The sequence below is a fragment of the Rhopilema esculentum genome, chromosome 16, assembly GCF_057945365.1.
Source record: "Rhopilema esculentum isolate cy_ngs chromosome 16, ASM5794536v1, whole genome shotgun sequence".
Lineage (NCBI taxonomy): Eukaryota > Metazoa > Cnidaria > Scyphozoa > Rhizostomeae > Rhizostomatidae > Rhopilema > Rhopilema esculentum.
In genome coordinates, this window is record NC_142830.1 from 13,025,352 (window position 1) to 13,045,164 (window position 19,813).

Sequence of the window (19,813 nt, forward strand, 5' to 3'; positions counted from 1 at the left end):
GATTCTGAATTTTCGTGAATTTAAGTACCTTTCCTCGGGTGGAGCTATTGCTTCGATGGACACCACAGAGCTACTATGACTATCATCACCATAAACTGAAGCTAAAAAGATAAAATAAACAAAGATGTAAAAATTGTCTCCATTTTGCAGACACAAGTCAATGCTGTGTAATTCAAACTATCTGGGGGATCAATAATATGTCCGAATTACAAAATTTTTGATTTATATCTTGATACAAAAATCTTGATTTTGCCTCAGTTATTCCTATTTCTTCGTTTTATAGACGTTGTCTATATGATCAAAACATCAATTTTAGGAGTATTCAAAGCCCGAACTAGAAAGGTTGCTTTCCTTGGGGGACTGAATTGGTCGGATTACGAAAAGTTAAATTGTAGAGATTGGAATTTTCGATGCTCTTTGTAATGACGTTTGTTTGAAGACTAGAAAGGGACCTAAGAAATTTGTTCGATTTAGCAAAAGTTCGAATTAACACGAAATCGAATTAGACAGAGTTGACTTTAGAATACACTGACAGCGTCACAAATATAAGAACTGAATAATTATCGATTTGTCAATCTTAACTGTGTTTACATTGGTTGAAATTTCATTTCAAGTGCTAGCTTTAAAGAGATAGTTGTAATGAGCGATTTGCTAGTATTTGAATTTTTGAGCTGTATTATCTTAGGCTTGTCGGATCCAAAGCTAGGATGCTTAGTGCCACTGAACAAATTGGCTTCCATATAACGGAGGCTGCTCTAAAAGTATCGATAACCCAAAACAGATACATTATTTAATGGCTTGAAAAAGAACAGGTTTTCAAATTAGACCCTTCAAAACAAGTACTCTACGTTCTATTCGTCCATCGATAACGATTGCTATGATTTAATTATTTATTTCAGAATAACGTGGAAGATTTGAAATAGAATTAGATTGGTTAGAACATTTAGAGAAAAATCAGATAAGGAAGGCACAATAATACTGCTTCTGTGGATTCCAAGAAACTAAGTTGCTAGTTCGATGCAGGAGTTATATAAATATTTCTGTGCTTATAAATATGTAACATATAGACATTATAAATTTAAGAGTCGTCAATTTTTTTTTCTGAAAAAGTCTAGAATATTCAAGAATATTTCTGAAATTACAAGTCTAGAAATACAACATAGGGAAAACAGTATAGAAAATATGGCATGAAATATTGCAACCACGGAAACATGAAGGTATGGTTGAAAGATTCTTAAACTGAATAGATAGCTTATCCTCTGTAATTTTGGAGAAAATTTATATGATCTAAATCACAACTAAACATGTAAAGAATATATATGGTATTTAAGTTATACCGACTCAAAGTTGTCGGAGACTTGATCTTTGTGACTACTGAGTGAAAAGGACTGTTGAACTTTCAAGATTACAGATCACAGCCAGTTAAAAATTGTCCGGAAAGGTGTTAGCAATACGAAAGAAATGTAAGTAAACTCACCAAGAAATAGGTTAAATAAATCATCACAAAAAGCACTGATTCAAAATTCAGTGAAGCTAATGCAATACCTGTTGAAAATGTTTCAGATCTCAAAACGATCTCCTTTTCGCCGAGCTTCTTTCGGTTATGTAACGAGCTTGGCTCTCTTAAATCCCATACCGAAACCGAGCCATCTTCCTAAAAGCAGGGTAACAAAATTCATAAGTTGATGACGAAGATTAGTTTCAAGGTCTTGCTTTCTACAACGAAGCACGAAGTGACATAAGAAACTTAAACCAAAACGAAACAAAACTTAGTTAGTTATGTTCAAGCATCAGTTGAAGAAACATTCATTGAATTGGTAGGCCTTAGCAAAGACATATTTAAACAATTTTAATTGATTTTAACTCTTAATTTTAATCGATTTAATCTCACATAAAAATCAAAAATAATAAAACTTAAATTTATTATGCATTTTAATTATATAAGATTCTAATTCGATGCAAATACTTAAGTTCAAAATAGGACCTTTATTGAAAACAGTTTTTTTGGCACCGAGAAGGTTTCATCTGTATAGATATTTTAATTATTATCAATGATTATTCATCATTAAATTTAGTAACGAAAAAGTGACCAAAACATACAAGATATTAGAAAACACGCCTGAAAATGCAATTTTTAAAATATTTGAGATGGTACAGATGAGATGGTACAGAAAAGATACAGAAAACCTTTGGATATTGTTTAAGGCCAATATTTATGTGAACGACCAATAATGCTTGCAATTTTCAAATAACAAAGAAAAAGCTTGCAGTCCTAGTATTAAACAAACGTATCAAAATTCACATTCACACAAACCAGACTATTCAATTATACATAATTTCAAAAAAGATGCATCGAATTTTACCGTACCATTCCTGCGAAAGCGAACGAAGGCTTTCTTGGACTAAAGCAGCAACATTTTGGAGTCGAGCCACAAGACAAGTACCTGATGTAAAACAGAAACATGAGGTCATCTCATTAAAATTACGGAAAATGACGCCCAATAGATTACAGAAGTGTGATCATTAAAAATCTTACAGAATACATCATTAAAAATCTGTTCGAACAATTTTCTTGCTTTTCACTACATAACTTAGAAGAACACAAGAAAAATCCACTTAAAGTGCAAAATACAAGTTTTGCAACAAGTTTGAAGGATAGAATGATTCTTAACAGATCCTGAATGTTATGGGACTGCTTGTCCAGAAAAAAAGAGTAATTTGACAGTCATGTCATTAGAATGTAAATGGACCATTTGATGGATTGAATTAGTACTATATTCAATATCAACAGCTTAGGTAAACAAAAAAATGGATGAAAAAAAAGTGAACAAACATTCTGTAAACAATGCACACAACAAAACAAAAATTGCAAGATATCCTTACATCTGAGGTTCTGTTGAGTTGTTAAGTTTCCAAACACATATTACACCATCTGGAGATATTGTCGTCTTTAGGAGAGAAAAGAGATTTCAAATATGCAAAGCAACTTGCTGGTACGTCACCTACGTAATACAGTGAATCAACAAAACGTATTTGTATTTCAAGACAGAATGTTTATGCTGTCCAAAGAAAATATTTATGGTTAAGTTCTAAAATACGACCACGTCAAAGGGTTGAATGCTCTTATTATCCATAAAAGCTAAAGAAGAAAAAATTGGACTCCAGTATCTCCAAAGACTTCTGGAGAAATTAGGTAACATAATGAGCTAAAAAGAGAGAAAAAAGGTACACCTGAAAAAATTCGAGTTTTTCATTCTTTTTGGCTGGGGATCAATCTATTTTTGTTTGATAAAAACTGGGACTAAACTTATGAAGGCTGAGCCAGGGTAAGTTCTCTTAGTGTCAAAAGGGCTGTTTGCCAAAATGAAACAAAATATTTGTTGCTATTATATGCTTCAATAACAGATGGGTTTTGAAATTTCGAATGGGAACCCTGTAGAGCTAAATTTTAGTGAACACCCTGTACAACTAACTCAACGCTAAAATTTTGATACATGACACAAATAAGATAATAAGAGAATGAATAAGATTTCGATAATGCTTTGAAACTGAGTACGAGAAGGTACTCACAGTCATAGCCTTATAAAGTGAATGAATTAAAATTGGACTTTTTTTGCTTCATTCTTTTTGACAAAATGAAAAAGATATGAACTATATAATGAGATAATATAAGCTTTTCAATAAACGATTTAGAGTATAAAATCAGAGTGTACTTACATTTTCAAGACTACTTTTGCCATGCGCAGTGAGAAAAAGATTGGCATTTGAAGTGTGTGTATTTACAATTTGCCTGCCTGTAAATGAAGGGTCAATATTTGGTTATAAAACGTCTAGTGTAACAACACGTCTCTAAGTTTTTTGGAAATGTAAGAATCGAAGTGGTTGAAAAGTACCGTTTTAACGGCTTGTCTACTCTGGGTTCCAGAGCGTCAAGTGGGACGTGGGGGAAAATAGGGCGTTGCGGAAGAGTGTGGAGGAGGGCAGAAGAGAAAGAACGGTTTGTCATACAACGCTTGATGCCGTAAAGAACAGCGGTTAGCAATTTCGAGATTCACAATGAATGCGATCATCAGACAACTGTGGACGTTAAATGGAGTTGAAAAATTTCAAGGGTACACTGCATTAAGAGATTTCATCGAATACCGCAAAATTCAAAGAAAAAAGTAAGTTGATTGTGCAGCATAATTGAGGAAATTCTATCATCTGACATTCCGCAGCGTATGAAAGAGTGAATAACGACAAAACAGGGATGCATATCCAGGTGCGAATCGAAAATGGTTATACCGTAAATCCTCGAATTGCCCCCCCCCCTCATTCGAAAAAGCCCTCCCCTCGAATAAGCCCCCACTCTAAAACTACAAACTGTCAATAAGCCCCCCCCCCTCGAATAAGCCCCCACTGCTACCGTATATTCTCGAATTGGACCCCTCAACTTGACGGTTTTTGTCATCTGAGGTTGCCTATGGCGTTTTATTGAATTACCACGACAAATTCGTACTTTTGGTAGTAATTAATTAACTGCTCATAAAGAAATTCCTACTAAAATAACAAGGTCTTTTAATAATGTCTTCCTATTGTTTACAATAATTTATAAGCCCCCCTCTCTAAAAGGCTCGTCCAAAAATATCAAAAATAAATAAGTCCTAAGGGGGCTAATTCGAGGATTTACGGTAGTGCAATCAAATGCATCTTATCTTGATTAGAAACAGAATGTATTTTTGAAACAAACATTGACTAATTATGGCCTTGAACAAACCCATTAATATTTTTGTTACATCTTAATATTTTGTTTTCATGCATCCCTTCCAGAAGATTTAAGCCTTTTTCCTTTTTAGTTGATGATGCTATGGAAAGGCTAGCTAGGCCCTAACAAATTGAAGGGCCAACTTAACACGATCAAACCTTAGCAACATGATTGTTTTTAATATAATCTCTTTTCCAATTTTTAAGGTTTACTTCATAAACTTCTATCCTTAAACTTACTGAATAATATTTCCAAGAAACCTCTCCCTAAGAGAGTGCTAAATGTAATGTCATGAAATTTTACTACCGAATATCCTCAAGAGACCAAATCACAACGACTTGAAGGAGAAAGAGCTTGTGCTCATGTTCACATGCAAGCCAATTTCTAACACATCGAATTGATTTCAGTATGTTGTAAAATGTTTGCTTTTTGCAAAGCCATTTTCACTTTCAGGGGGTACTTCAGGATGCTTTTTCAGCGTATTTGATCCAAAATGCAAAAATACTGGAAACATATTTTATGACGTAATCATTTTCGAACACTATTTGAGAAATTTCATAACACATATACACGCTTCTTACCGTTAGTAAGTTGACTTTTCAAATCTAACTTTAAAAACCTTTCACTGAACTTCATTTCCGATTGCTCGTATCTGTCGGAGATTTTATCTTCATTGTCTGCCATCTCATTTAACAATGTCATGCAAAGCTACAAAGGAAGATTAGACAGAAAATTTGGAAGAGTAATAACATTTTATTAAGAACAAGTTTTGTCGAGGCTCGATGGTCTAATATATTTTGATAATTTGAGGTTTGAAGTGTTCTGAATGTTGTTCTTTCCAACATTGATCTTTATGCAACTAAATACTGGAAATTGCTTTAAAGACCGTAAAAATTATGTCTGATCCCTAGCACGGTTGATTAGTTGATGAAAAACACTATTTTTGGTTAACACCAGAGACAGCTTTAAAAATCGCATTATTTCTCTTCGAATTTTCACAATGCTAACAATTTTGCCTGATATTTTCGGAGCACAGTTGATTAGTTGATGAATAACGCTATTTTTGATTGACACCAGATAAAACTTTAAAAAGCGCATTGTTTCTCTTCGAACTTAACCTAAAGCTGGGCTTGTTCTAACATTTTCCTTATATTTTCTGGTAAACTGTGGTTCATTTATTCTATTTTCATCAGTTTGATTCCTTACTTGTAATTTTTAAAGCTTCTTAGCAGCTACGAAAACGTGTAACTAAAATTATTCGAAGGTAAAAGGCTCTAAAAATAAATTTTGCTAATTCCTGCGAATTCAAAGTAAAGTTATATAAATCGAGAGGGAAGGAAATGGATGAAATGGGTAACTTTTTTGTGAAACGAATGCCTTACGAATGTAAGGGAAAAAATTTTAACTACCACCAGCAATTCCTTAAGAATGGTGGCAGAGGGGGAAGGGGAGCTTGTGGCCATAGAATAGACTGCCAGAATGACTTCGACACTTAATTGATTTCTACAAACTTCTTCCCCAGTAACTTAGAAACTAGACCAGTTAACCCATTTAAAGATCAGGAATCTTGTAAAGCAGATTTAAGTATATCGAAAACATGTCCAAAATAACCCACTTGGATCCCAAAAACTCCTTCTGGATTCCTGAAATCTTTGCTTATATGCTTCCTTGGGCCAGTTCTGTACATCCTCTATTAGTGATTAGGTTGTAGATATATTATTCTTCCTAGCTCATTATAAAGCCATGCTTACAGATTAGGTAGTAGAAGCAATAAAGAAAGGAAACGATTTTCGTTTAGGTAACAACTTAAGAAGATCACGATGGACTAGCAAAGAACACGCTTTAAAGTTAAAAATAGGGAATGTTAACATAGGGAAAATCTGAAAACATACCTGTGTTGCTTTACTTAAAAATTTGTTGAGCCTTTTTGTGTCATGGCTCATTGTTGAAGACTGAGTAGTGTTTGCCTTTGATGAATTCTCATTTTCGCCTGAAACAGATATACTAGTCTTTAAACTCTACGACTCACTTTAAGACCCTGATTTGAAGCTTATCTCATTTTATAAGAAACCAGTCACAACTGTAATTGAAAACGTTATTTCTTATATGCAGGACACTACTGTATTTCCTAATCGATCCTTATTCTGACATTCTGTACTTTGACGAGTGTAAGACGAAAAGCGTTAACGTGTCTAAAAACGTTTGGCTTTTCCAAAACCATGAATGAATGAATGAATGATATAAACCAATGCTTGTATGGACTAACTTGCCAATAAATCAAACTGATGGTCGAAACATTAAACACGCACTATCTGATTAAAATGTGCACTCTAAGGAAGAGAGCAATATTCAGTTCTAATGTAAAAATAATGTTTATCATCTATGGATTTACTACATTTGCTGCTGGCTTTTGACAAATCAAAAGATAAATGGACAAATTCAAAAAGCATTTCTATGTATACTGAAGCGATTAAGAGTAAAATCTAAAGCCTCAAGCCACCTTGGTTAGTTCTAATTGACACTGGTGTGTTAAATGAGACTTGCCATTTTGCAATTTACTACTTGGCTACCACAAATAGAGGAAACTAACAGTTAGTATTTACATATTTACAGGGACCTTGGGAAAGGGGGAGGGGGCTGAGGGGCTTGGCCCAAAAATAATTTCTAAAAATGTCCTTATAGGGAACAGAAAACTATAAAAAATTTGCCTTGCTCTTGGCTTTTAGTGCCCCTTAATTCGTAACATGCTTCACGGTCCTTGCTTATTGGACCTGGTTATTGAGTTATAAGTTAGGTTACAAACTGGAACTTTTGTTTTTGGTTGATAGCATTCTCAGGCAAAGAGGATATCTATCTGTAGCTGTGCTTTCGCATGAGAAGGGCTGGCGAATTTATACCGAAGCTAAATTAATCCTATCGTCTTGAAACCTGTCTGAAGCTCTCGAGTCTCTTCATTTTATGAACTCAAAAAACAGTCATTTTGAACGAACCAATGGGTGGGCTTGAGCTAAAACACTGGAAGGGCTTTATTGAGTTTGGTATTTCAAGGTATAAGAGCGTTGAATAATCAAATGATTACAAAATATTTTCCAAAAGTAATTGTGATCACCACGCGATCATATTTTAAAGAAAATCTTTTTACGTTGTTTTTCTTTAATCACCAAGTGATAATGATGCAATGATCCAATGAAATAAATAAAATGAAGATCAAAATCATCAAAAAAGACTCAAGTTAAACCAAACTACCAATGAAAGAAACCAATTTTTCACCTCCGAAAGATTGGACTTCGTTTGAAAACTGACACCATTTTGCTTCAGCCTCAATCTCCTCAGTTTGTGTTTCCTGTTCGAGGCAGTCTTCGTTTGTCTGCACAGCAACCTGTTCTGTATTGGTCCTTCCGAAGCTTTTCATGTATACTTCGTATATGTTAAGTGGCTGCAGCTCAAACAGATCCATTGCTACTACATCAAGTTCGATAAGCTTGCTCAGCTCCTAATTAGAAAAAAATCTGTAGTTGAGTAAAAACTACCATTATGATCACAGCAGATGAGATCTCTGTAGCAAGACAAAGGAGAATAGAGGCTAGCATGGGTCGAACGTCTAGCCAGGGCCAAGTGATAGGAGGGGTAGGGACCAATTTTCTCTAAAGTAGGAGGCTTTGGGGTTATCAAATTGAATATTTGCTACTGACAGTCCTTGATACATAAATACCTTTAATTATAATCCAATTAACAGGGTATCTCCCAAAATCGGAGCATCAAGTACCAGGGTCACTCCAAAATTATTAAGGTGTTCAAAAACCGCAAGTGGCATCATGTTCAAATTTTCACAGTTTCTCAAAATACTCTCCACTGGCTTCCATATACATCCTTACATTCCCTATGCTAGAAACAATGAAAAACATCCATGCAAACCTTTCCTCTTCGTCTTGTCTTGCTGGCAACTTTGTCACTGATTTGCTTCTGCTTAGCTGCGATGAAGTTTATCTTTCCACGTGGCTGTGTCTTTGCGACAGACGTTGAGCTGGATGTTCCGAGGCGACCTATTGAAAAATCGAGTTGTTACTTCATTTTTTTAAGGATTTTCAACTGCCGTACATCTTTGACATTCCTGCGAATTCAGCAGAAAAGCCTAAAGTATAATTGAATTGGTAAAATCAAGCCAAGAATCTTTATCAAGAAAATTTTGCTTTTTTCATCCATTTCATGAAAATGGTTTATTTGTCAATGCATATTTTGAACTCATATTATAATATTGCAATTTTTGTATTTTTTTGTATTTATTTAAATTAAAAAGCATATGAGAATATTTAACACTGATCAAGTGACCCGAATTTGACAATTAATTATTTCAACGACTGCTGAACATCTTCGTGATTCTGTCTGATAGCAATCAGAAATCTTGATACACAGGGCAATCGCCACAGTATTAGGAACCTCGCTTTTGGAAAAATCTAAACACAAACTTAAAGCTGCACTTTGACAAGTTTGGTGTAAAGGATTTATGAATTTTTATCAAAATCAAAGACAATCGACGGATACTATAGGGGCTTAAGCCATCTTTCAATAAAAAATGGACCAATCGATGAGTGTGATTCCAGCCACACGCACACTGATTGGATAATATTGATTGACAGGTGACTTAAGCCTCGCGCAAATCTTTAACAGTAAAGATTCTGTACATAAAGTCATTTAGAAAATGTTCTGACTTGCAAACTAGAACCAACAAATCAATGAAACAAAAAGATGTGATTGTGGGAGAAATTATAGACATCTGAATGTGACTAGAACAGGTTACCTTGAACGCCATCTCTTGTAGAAGGCTAAAATAAAATCAAAATTTGGATTTTTAAGCGATATCATTCAAAAAGATTTAACGTCGAAAACAGTTCGACAGAGCACAAAGAGGCAAACAGCATCTAAACGAGACCATGATCAATAACGATGGGTTACTCATTAAGAAAAAATACAGACGAAAATACTAGGCATATTTTATCCGGCATATCACATAGACTTATGGATCCGTAGAGGGGCCACTTTTAAAAATTTCCAATAAAAAAAGCGTCAAAAAGGAGATATTTGGCCATAACAAGTGTCATTTTCTAAAAAAAACATTTCATAAAACACTATATGCAGAGGGGTTTTTAAGAGGAAAGACTTGCTTGGCAATTGATGTGATTCTCAATGTCCCTGAGACTAGATCTTTGAGGAAATCGGTCACCGCCTTAGCAAAACAGACCTTTTATCATTACCCAGGTAACATGCATAGTTTGGCACTAGAGCGATGGCAGTTTTTTATTTAAGATATAAAAACGTGATGACGAAGCCATAGGCCGATGAGGATACGATTTCAAACCAAAACGCAATCGGGCAGATTATAATGCCAGCTTGAAACATTTCCCAATGTAATTTGGCACAAGAGTCTTATAAAGGAGGTATCAACCAAGACCTTGGTGCCAAAATTTAAAACAAGGGATTTCCAAGCCATCTGTCTAGGATTTCAACAACAATAATTTCAAAATATCGACTGGAAACTTTCTAAAGGAAACTCGCAACAATTTTATTCAATCGATAAAAAGTATAAATAGCAATCATAAAAAATATACATCAAACAGAGAAAAGCAGATCTGAACATACACGACTTGAAGAGCGGCTGCTGTTATGCGATTCCGCCAACTGGTTCTCTTCCCTCATCGCCTTGCGTATTTCGTCAACACCCTCAAGTTCTTCGTTGGTGAAATTGAGTTCGTCGCCTTTTTCATCTTCATCGCCATCATCTTCTTCAAAGTCATCATCATCATAATCTTCAAAATCGTCATCACCATAGTCGTAAGCATTGTCATCAATGACTTCTTCATTCACTTCATCGGAGTTAAGAATCGAAGATTTCCGCCTTGCGATGCTCGCTTTTCTTCGGCTTTGGTCCTCGATTTCTTCTTCGTAGCTCTGAAGATCATAAATTGAAATAATCATATTGTTATTTTTATTATTGTCTTTAGACACAGTATTACAAATGGCTTAAAATTCTACCTGACATGATAGCAAAAAATCGATTATGTTAACAGGATAATCAAACTGTACAATATATAGACTGATATGATATTACCAGAATTAAATGATCAAATGTACCATCGGATTAAATATTAAATGAATTTTTAGATCGTGTGCATTAACGATTTGATTATTTTGCTGTTGGATACATTAATGCAAGGGATTAACATTCTATCCGACTGATATTTATCAAATATTTGAACATGATAATCAAACAGCTTATTACATACTATCATCAGACATTATTAAATGATCAAATGAAATATCCGATCAAATATTAAACGCATTTTTAGATCGTGTGCATTAATGAATTAATCATTTTTTTGTTGGATACAACAATGCAAACAGGGGCGGACACTTGGTCAAATATTGGGGGGGGGGGCAAGCCTATTGTTTTAATAAGATGCCGTCACATTTCCCATTGCTTTAGAACGAAAGACCATTGTTCTCTAAAGTATTGGGGGGGCGACCGCCCCCCCCCTCGCCCCCCCTCGCCCCCCCCCTCGCCCCCCAAGTGTCCGCCACTGAATGCAAATTGATTAACATTTTAACTGACAGGATAATGATGTTTAAAAAACATTATAACAGGATAACCGAACAGTATATCACAGACGCTGATCAGATATCATTGCAATTAAATGTTGCAATGTAATATCTGATTACATATAAAACAAAATGTTAGATCGCGTGCATTGATGAATTAATCATTTTCCTGTTGGATACGGCAATGCAAATGCATAAACATTATAACTGACAGGATATTTGGTCAAATGTTGGACGTAAATCGTTTGTTCAGGTCATCGTCACAACGTTAATTTGGTTGAGTTGACCCTCATAATGTGTTCAAAGAAAATTACAGTAGGAAATTAGCACTTACATTCTGTTTATCAATGGAAGCTTTTCGAAATTTCGGTCCATGACCAGCAGTAGGGTTGTCCTGTAAAAACAACTATCCTTCACTCCAATAATAATAACTAGTGGTGTGGGTGTAACAAGATTACTCCTCGGCTTCAAATTAAAAAAACAACAAGAAAACAACTTGAATGTCAAAGCATTAGATATATACACCAATTCGACTTACGGCCTCGTTTTGAAAATTTCTCCTAACCTAATCATACGACTTTTTAAAGCTCAAATTTGGTTTTATCACCATAAATTTAGGCCGGATACGATTTTTCATATTGTTTGTGCTTATATTTTAGATTTTACGGAGAAATGAAGTTTGAAAACTTGTAAGGGATTTGACCGCAAAAGTCATTCGGGGGAAACTTTACCACCCTAGTCGCAAATCACGGTCAAATCCCTTATAAAATTTTTATCTTTTTGTCGTCATAAAATCAATTTCGTGAGCAAAACCATAGTGAAAACTTCAAAGTATACTTAAATCATTGCTTGCAATCCGAATCTGAGGTCAAAAATTTTGTACAAAATAATTTGAAGAATTTTTCAAAATGAGGCCGTAAGTCGAATTGGTCTATTGCTATGCAGTCCAACAAAACAATCTGTATTGAAAGTTAACATAGAAAAACAATCTAAATAAAATACCTGAATTCTACTTCTTCCATATCTCTATTTCAAGGGGTTAAACAAAAATGCCCTGTTGCACAGAAATTGTCACCTGTCAATCAATATAAGCCAATCAATGAGTGGAATCACACTCACTGATTGGTCAGTTTTTATTTGAAAGATGACTTAAGTCAGGCCTGGCCATAAGATTTTAAGTAGGGGAGCTATTTCTAGATACATAAGAATATAAAAAAGGAAAAATTGATTTCAAGGAGAGACATTTGCTTTTTAGAACAATTTAAGAGAGCATTTTGTAGCTCCCCTCCAGCGTTTGATGAGAGCCTGGAGGGGAGCAAGAGATATGGCTCTCCTCAAATGGCAAGGCCTACTAAAGTCCTCTTAGCATCTGTAGGTTGCTTCTGAAAAAATGTTTTCTCGGGATGTGACCAATTGTACGACCATCTCTTAAAACAACTACTGTTTGAGGTTCATCAGTGTTTTAAAAAATTTCATCAGAGCTAAAAATCTTTTATCTGAAACACATATCCTTTGGAAATGTACATTTATATATTCCTTGCTCATCCAGCTCCCTTGTAAACAGATCCTGCAAATCTACTTAACCAACTCCCCCAAAAAACCTTTTCAATAAACATCAAAATTGAGATCACCTTTTCAGTCTTTCGATCATTCTGACGACTTTCCTGTGGCTCGTTTTCATCAACACTGGGCAAATCCCGGCTCTTCCTTTCTTTTGATCTTTCAGTCCTACCCATGTCTTCTCTGGGTTCATTTTCATGATACCTCACTTCACTTTCATCCTTTCGCTTTTCCTTTTTCTCTTTATGCCTGTCTTTTCTGTCTTTAGAAGATTTCCCATCCTTAGAAGAACTGCTGCTCCTATGCTTGCTGCTTTCTCTTGAATCTTCGCGTTCCTTATCTTCCCTTTTCGACTTATGGTGCTTTCTTTTAGATTCCCCATCTTCTTTATGTCGACTCCTACTGCCTTCACCGTCTTTCTCCCTTCTCCTTTCCTTGCCATCGTCCCCATCCTTTTCACGGTCCTTTCTTTCCTTCCTCTCGCTTCCATCCCTGTCTTTCTCTCTCCTACCCTTCTTATCGGCATCTCGTTTCTCCTTCTCTCTTGCATCCTCCTTGTCTCTTCTACGTTCCTTGTCCTTGCCATCACTCCTCTCTCTTTCTTTTGTTCTGGATCTGCCATCTTCACTCTCGGTTCGCAATTTTTCGTCCTTTCTTCTACTTGACTTCTCTTTCTCTTCCTTATGGCTCCTTTTTCCATCTTCTTTGGGTTTCTGTCTACTTCCTTCATGACCATCAACTGGTTCCCTTTCTCTCACCCTTTCCTTCTCCCTTTCTCTTTCCCTGTCTTTTTCTTTGCGATCAGAATCCTTTCGATGACTTCCACTAGCTTCACTTCGTCTCTAAAAAAAATATATTTTTAAATCTATTGAAACACTGAAAGAAATTTTAGATTAAACCCAACTTATCACCAAACGATAAAAAAAACTTATGCAAACAGATTACGTTAACCAAAACATTCAGCAGATCTAGACTAAAAAAAGCATGTGTGCCAGCAAAAGCATGTGTTACCATTGTCTTTCAGCCAAACAATGGACGACACCAAATAAGGATCAATAACCCTAAAAAGGAGCCTTACAAATTCGAAGGACATGTTTTGATGAATATAGCATTGCCCTTGATATAAGTTGGTGATGATACACAGGGCCTCTCAGTGCAAAATTTGAAAGCAAAGCATATCTAATTAGCCGAAAATTAGCATGCAATAAAAAATGGAATCAATGAATGACAATGAGCAAACAATAAAGATTACCACAAAAGCAGATATTTTTCATGGCACAAGCCTTTTATTGTGACAATTTATTGTGAAAATTCATTGTGGCATAATCTTACATGTTTTTCTTTATCATCCCTCGTACCATGCCTCGATGATTCACCACTAAAATGGAAGTAAATTTGGTATGAGTATACGGTGGAAGGACAAAAATGCTACCAGATCCTATCACTTGCCATGCTCAAGCAAACCGTAAGCATGGGATATGCCAAAACGTGGCAAAAACATAAAAAATACAATTATATTTACCTTAAATTTACAGTTCTAAGTTGCAACACCAAGTTTCATGCTTAAGGCAATCGTTGGCCAACTGTCAAATTTTGAACGCATTAAAATTAAACAGTTGTTTGATAAACCCATTAAGTTTGAAATTCAGTGTTGCAACTTAGAGCATGCTCGATAAAACCAATCGTGTATAGCTCTGCCTATATGGCATTGAACAGTATGAATAAATTTTCTACCTCGACAAACGTGGCAGCACGCTATAAACAGACTTGCATTGAAATTTTATATACGATATTCTCATGGCACCTCCAAAAATTTGATAAAAGAAACTTTAGATGTCTGTGATCCAAAATACTTCAAGAAAAAATTTGTGAATTTAGGTGACATAGAGAAACTGGACAAAGCAAGGGAAGGTTCAAAAATAGAAGATTCAATCCTTCAAAATTAACCTGCAAGATTTAAAGAGCTGCAATTAATTTAGAAAAGGATGCTTTGAAAATAATAACCTTGAAAACTAAACAATAATTATCAGATTTCAGAATAATAGATTCTTGAAAAATGCCCACTATAAATAAGCAAAAATTTTAATGAAAAGATACCAAGATAGTACTTTAGAACACATTAAAAGAGCAAAGACTTAATTGACCCACTGAAAAGACATAGATATGACTAGAATATCAGAAAATCAAGCACCTTTTGGTGGGTGATCAATTGCTCAAAAGTATCTTAAAACACAACTTGCTAAGCCAAATAACCAACTCAAATATAAGGTGAAAACCATGTTTGAAAAGCATGAGATATCAACCTTTATAGTTCCTTAATGAAGCTTTGTTGCTTCATTAAAATATAGCTCTTATACTCAAAAACACCATATGTTTAGTTGTGCTTTGCTTTCTGTTTATGTTATAGCTGAACCACTTCAAACTTGTCATATTTATTGCTAAGTGTCACATAAATACATTGGCCTTGTAATTTCATACATAATGCATCTTCAGGGACCATCATATTTAACATACGGTTTTTTGGGCCAAAAAATTACATGTTAAAAGTCTGAGCTTTGATTAATCTTACCTTTTGCTACTTTTTGAAGATGACTTTTTCTTCTTTTCTTGTCCCTTAAAAGAAAAAAGGTGTGAAGAAAAACTTGTCTTATGTCACAAAATAAGTAATTTAGGAAACTATTTATCAGGCTTGTTAGTGTTGAAAACTGAATGGAACATACCTGAATTGCATCTAAAAGTTCACTTTCCTTCCAAGTGTCCTCTTTTGATTTCTGCAAATTTGAATTACACTGTATCAACAAACATAAACTCAATCAGAAGTTAAGCAACTCTACTTAAATGCATTGAGTCATGGTAAATAGGCCTACTCTACAGGAAGTCTTTTGCTTTTGGCATAACAGCTGTAGTTTCATCCCATATTGGCATCTGTTGTTGAACACTTGCTTTTGACAAAGAGGTTTTGTAAATACAAGATGAATTCATATGGTATAACCTCTCTTTTTATCATGGCACAGTGCCTTTCTGGTCTTGAATTTTGGTACTAGGCTAAATTGGTATTACAGGCTAACAAGCAATTAGGACATGACAAAATCTATCTTTCAGAAAATCTAGGAATTAAGATGATATCCTAACTGTGGTATGGAAAGCAGCAGCCATATCTTTACCTGACACTTTTTCTAATTCTGAGAGCACATTTCTAATCCTAACAGCATATTTCTATAAATTGTTTAAAGACCAAACAAGGCCTCCATTTAACATGAAAAGATAAACACAAAACATCTCAAAACTCTAAAGTATAAAACAATACAACAATTATTTGATTAAAACAGCGATTATTCACCTAATGATAAGATTTAAGGGGGATTGCAAAAGTTTGAGGGCTATTTTGTATGTCTTCCTTTGCCAAGCAATTCAAAAGTAGAAAGGAAGGGTCATCAAAGATTGTGGCCTGGACTAGAGAATACTGCATACAAAATGGTCAAAAATGACAGCAATATATGAAAAAGGAATCTAATGCATTCTCTCAACCTCAAAATGTAGAAAAAATTTGTGTCCTAGGAAAATTGATAACATGACAATAAGGCCTAAATCATGCAGCAAAGATTTTCAAGGAGTAAAATGCATATATAATCCTTAACTGATTAAAACCATAAAGAAATTTGTATGAAGAGCATTGTTGGGAAGATAAAGATAGCTCCAAGGCATGTGATGTAGAAGAAACAGTCCTAAAATTTGGCATTAATAACTGTTTGTTGAGTTCTTCTTTTCTTCTATGACTATGAGTAAGAAACTTGAAAATATTGCTTGACAAATGTTGAATGATATTAAGCTTGAAATTTTAGTCATTATAAGAAATCCCATTCCAATTAAAGTTAAAACACCTAATTATGAAGACAATGATTCAATGGTTTGCAAACTTATCAAAAACAAAATGTACGTAGAGATAGTCTTCATATACATCTTGAAAAAAATGAATAAGCTGAACTTCAAATGCTTGCTAAGCAATTCTATAGTTAGTTGTAAAACACCGCATAATTTAAATTGAAATAAACTTCATACTCGAGAAGGCATGATGTATGGGCGTTATTTATTTATTCTTTCCATAAACAAGCCACATCAAAAGCTACCCAATTGGTCAATGATCCATTTGTAAATTTCCTTTAGCGTTACTAGGCCAATGTTGCGAATACAAACAATTTTGCCGACATTTTAGGTTCATCTGGCCAGCCTCATACTGAACTTGAGATCTTAAAACCAATGATGTAACACCCATTTACCAAAACAATTTAAAGCTTAAAATCTTCGAATTAAAAATGGCAAGCTGAAACAGTATAGCTGAACTTTCAAATTAATGCCGATTTTCGAAAATATTGGTTTTCCCTCGTCCGCCTTGCAATTTCCCGTACTGAGCCCTTATGCGTGATCGTCTTTTTGCCAGTATTTCCGCTTGAATGATTTTGCCTCACCAGCTCAAAGGGCAATTTTGACCGGTTAGACATCCAGCGCCTTCGGGGCCTCTATATCATTGCTTAAAATTTTCCATAAAGCCACCCTGGTAGCCTAGCCACCTCTAGTACTCGAAATTATTTTCTTTCGCCTGTTTCATTTTTTTTATCTTCTAAAGTACAGCCACTGGCAGGAATTAATTTAACGTGCCTCACCGACCAAAATACACGCTTTTTTATGAGGAAAAACTTTCTAAGGAACCTACATGTAGAAGGCCGAAAACTAAAAAGTCGGTTCCATTCATTTGCAGCCAAAACTCGCATAGATTTTTTGCTATTATTTAGCTTTCAGAGATCAATTAAAGAGTGGAAAGGTGATAGTTGCTTATGTAAAATATGTAGATAAAAGGTCAGTGGGAATCTCACCAGTAGCATATATTTATTGAAATTAGAATTTATTTTTATGTAAACAGTTGGTCTTAATTAGTTCAAGTTAGAACTAACAGTATTTTAACCAACTGTAAATAATGTTATAATAATAATAATAATAATATTCGTGTGTCAAGTGTCTCATTGAGTAGTTCACATATGCTGCCTCGCATATGTTTTTCGCATGTGCTGTCTCGCCCCTCTCTCTATTAAGTGTTGAGGCTTATTGTAGAAAAAAAAATTACTGTTTAAGGAACTATTAAGTAGTGTTGCCAAACGTAGGGATTTCTACCTACTTTGGGGATTTTCAGAAGGTTATAGGTTGTAGGAAAAACCTACGGGATAAACAAAAAAGTAGATAGTTTTCTGGAAATTGTAGGGATTTATATTTGTTTGCGGCCAAACAATTAAATTGCTTGTTTTTCATAGCTTTGAACATCAATTTCCACTGACTTTTCATGCAAATCAAGAAATATTTATGAAAAGACATTTTGCAAAAAAGGCGAACCATATCTTACGTCATAGTAATATCTTACAAAAGCATTACTTTTCATATAATTTTTTTGGTCCTCGATCTTTATGACTTTTTAAAATAGACTTTCGCTGAAAGTTGTTCTTAGAAGCATGAGTGGACGTGGGTAAAAACGTAGGGATATTTTGAAAATGTAGGGATTTGTGGGGAGAATTCACGCTGACATGCGTAGGTGGAAGTAGGTAGAAATCACCTGCGCAGTAGGTAGAAACGATAAGTCGAGGGTGGCAACACTGCTATTGAGGAACTTTTGGTACTAAAATTTGTTGATTTGAGGTCTACGAATAAGGAACTTTTGGAATAAGGCCTTGAGGTATGTCCTATAATTAGGCGTTGAGGTAGGTTATAAAAAAAACCTGTACGTGCTTGTTAGTTTGAATGGCGTGCCATGCCTGATTTCAGCCTCGAAGAATTTTCATTCAGCTCGAACACTAAATTTTTCGTGGTTCTGATTGCTTGTTTACTCCATCCTGTTGCAGAAACGGTCAAAAAACAATGGAAAAACATAGGAAGACAAACATCAAATATACAAACTGTCCTTCTACCATAAATGAGAGAGTTGATCACGTTCAACATGAGGAAATGTACTATCTGCTACTCCCTCTGTATGCATAAATCTGCTTTTATTCTCTTTCCTTCTCTGTAACATGAAGCAGCAAAGGTTGTTGAAAGTTTAGAATTCGAGCTGCATGAAATGTCGAGACTTCAATTTTCTTATTCTGAATCTTCATACATTATAATTATATTTCATTAGATCTCGTCTAAAATGACATGGCAAACGATTCACTGCTCAACTGCAAAAAACAATCAAGAAGGTCTTAAAATGTATATATGTCCTTCAAGTTCTACTAAAAAATATATATTTTTTTGTTTGGGTTTTTTGTTTCCTTATACTTTATCTAACTAATCACGTCAGACTACGCCAGGAAACAAAGTTTCAGTTGTACAACTTGCCTAGTTTTAAGGTTATACTGCGATACCCAACAATAGCCTGGGTGCAAGTACCAAAGTCTAAAAATAGCTTTTTGTGACTTTTTCAAGTTTCAGCTTCATCTTACTCTATTCAGCGCGTCTAATCAAGCCAGAAATCAGAGTTTTAGTTGTATAACTTTCAAAGTAAAAACGTTATAGTGTGACACGTAATAAAGGACAAGTACCCCAGTTCAAAAAGCATTCAGAGCTTGATATACATGTCTCCTTATTCAGTATATCAAATAGTGTACTTGTTCCAAACTTTATGCTTCTACCATAAAATGCACAATTCCAGAGGTATGCGACTGTACTATCATTAAGCTTCAAAGAAGTAAGTTTTTTAATAGAACAAAACATTTCAACGGCCATAACTTATTGCTTATATATTAGATCACATTAATGATTGGGTACTTTTTACTCAGTTTTGCAAGCTCTTCTGATAAAATCATTAGATTTGAAAACTTCTAAGGTCAACATTTTGCCAGATGAACCTAGCCGTGCATTTTTCACGCTACCTGAAACATTACTGCGAGGTTC

At 34.8% G+C, this 19,813-nt stretch overlaps 1 protein-coding gene across 2 annotated transcripts in view; it reads right to left on the minus strand.

Moving 5' to 3' along the window:
- The window catches only part of LOC135682350 (uncharacterized), a 31,203-nt gene extending 14,063 nt beyond the window's left edge, over positions 1–17,140 (minus strand). For both annotated transcript variants that reach the window (XM_065197210.2, XM_065197209.2), the window contains exons 1-17: positions 16,958–17,140; positions 15,619–15,669; positions 15,468–15,511; positions 14,231–14,276; positions 12,970–13,740; positions 11,673–11,732; positions 10,382–10,690; positions 9,543–9,567; positions 8,660–8,787; positions 8,015–8,237; positions 6,637–6,734; positions 5,326–5,452; positions 3,718–3,794; positions 2,884–2,948; positions 2,369–2,444; positions 1,546–1,654; positions 29–101 (exon numbers count right to left, since the gene is read on the minus strand). In XM_065197210.2, coding sequence (XP_065053282.2) covers positions 29–101; positions 1,546–1,654; positions 2,369–2,444; positions 2,884–2,948; positions 3,718–3,794; positions 5,326–5,452; positions 6,637–6,734; positions 8,015–8,237; positions 8,660–8,787; positions 9,543–9,567; positions 10,382–10,690; positions 11,673–11,732; positions 12,970–13,740; positions 14,231–14,276; positions 15,468–15,511; positions 15,619–15,669; positions 16,958–16,969 — 2,294 coding nt within the window. In that variant the 5' untranslated portion in view covers positions 16,970–17,140. The remainder of the gene's footprint in view (positions 1–28; positions 102–1,545; positions 1,655–2,368; positions 2,445–2,883; positions 2,949–3,717; positions 3,795–5,325; positions 5,453–6,636; positions 6,735–8,014; positions 8,238–8,659; positions 8,788–9,542; positions 9,568–10,381; positions 10,691–11,672; positions 11,733–12,969; positions 13,741–14,230; positions 14,277–15,467; positions 15,512–15,618; positions 15,670–16,957) is intronic.
- Between the last annotated feature and the right edge of the window lie 2,673 nt (positions 17,141–19,813).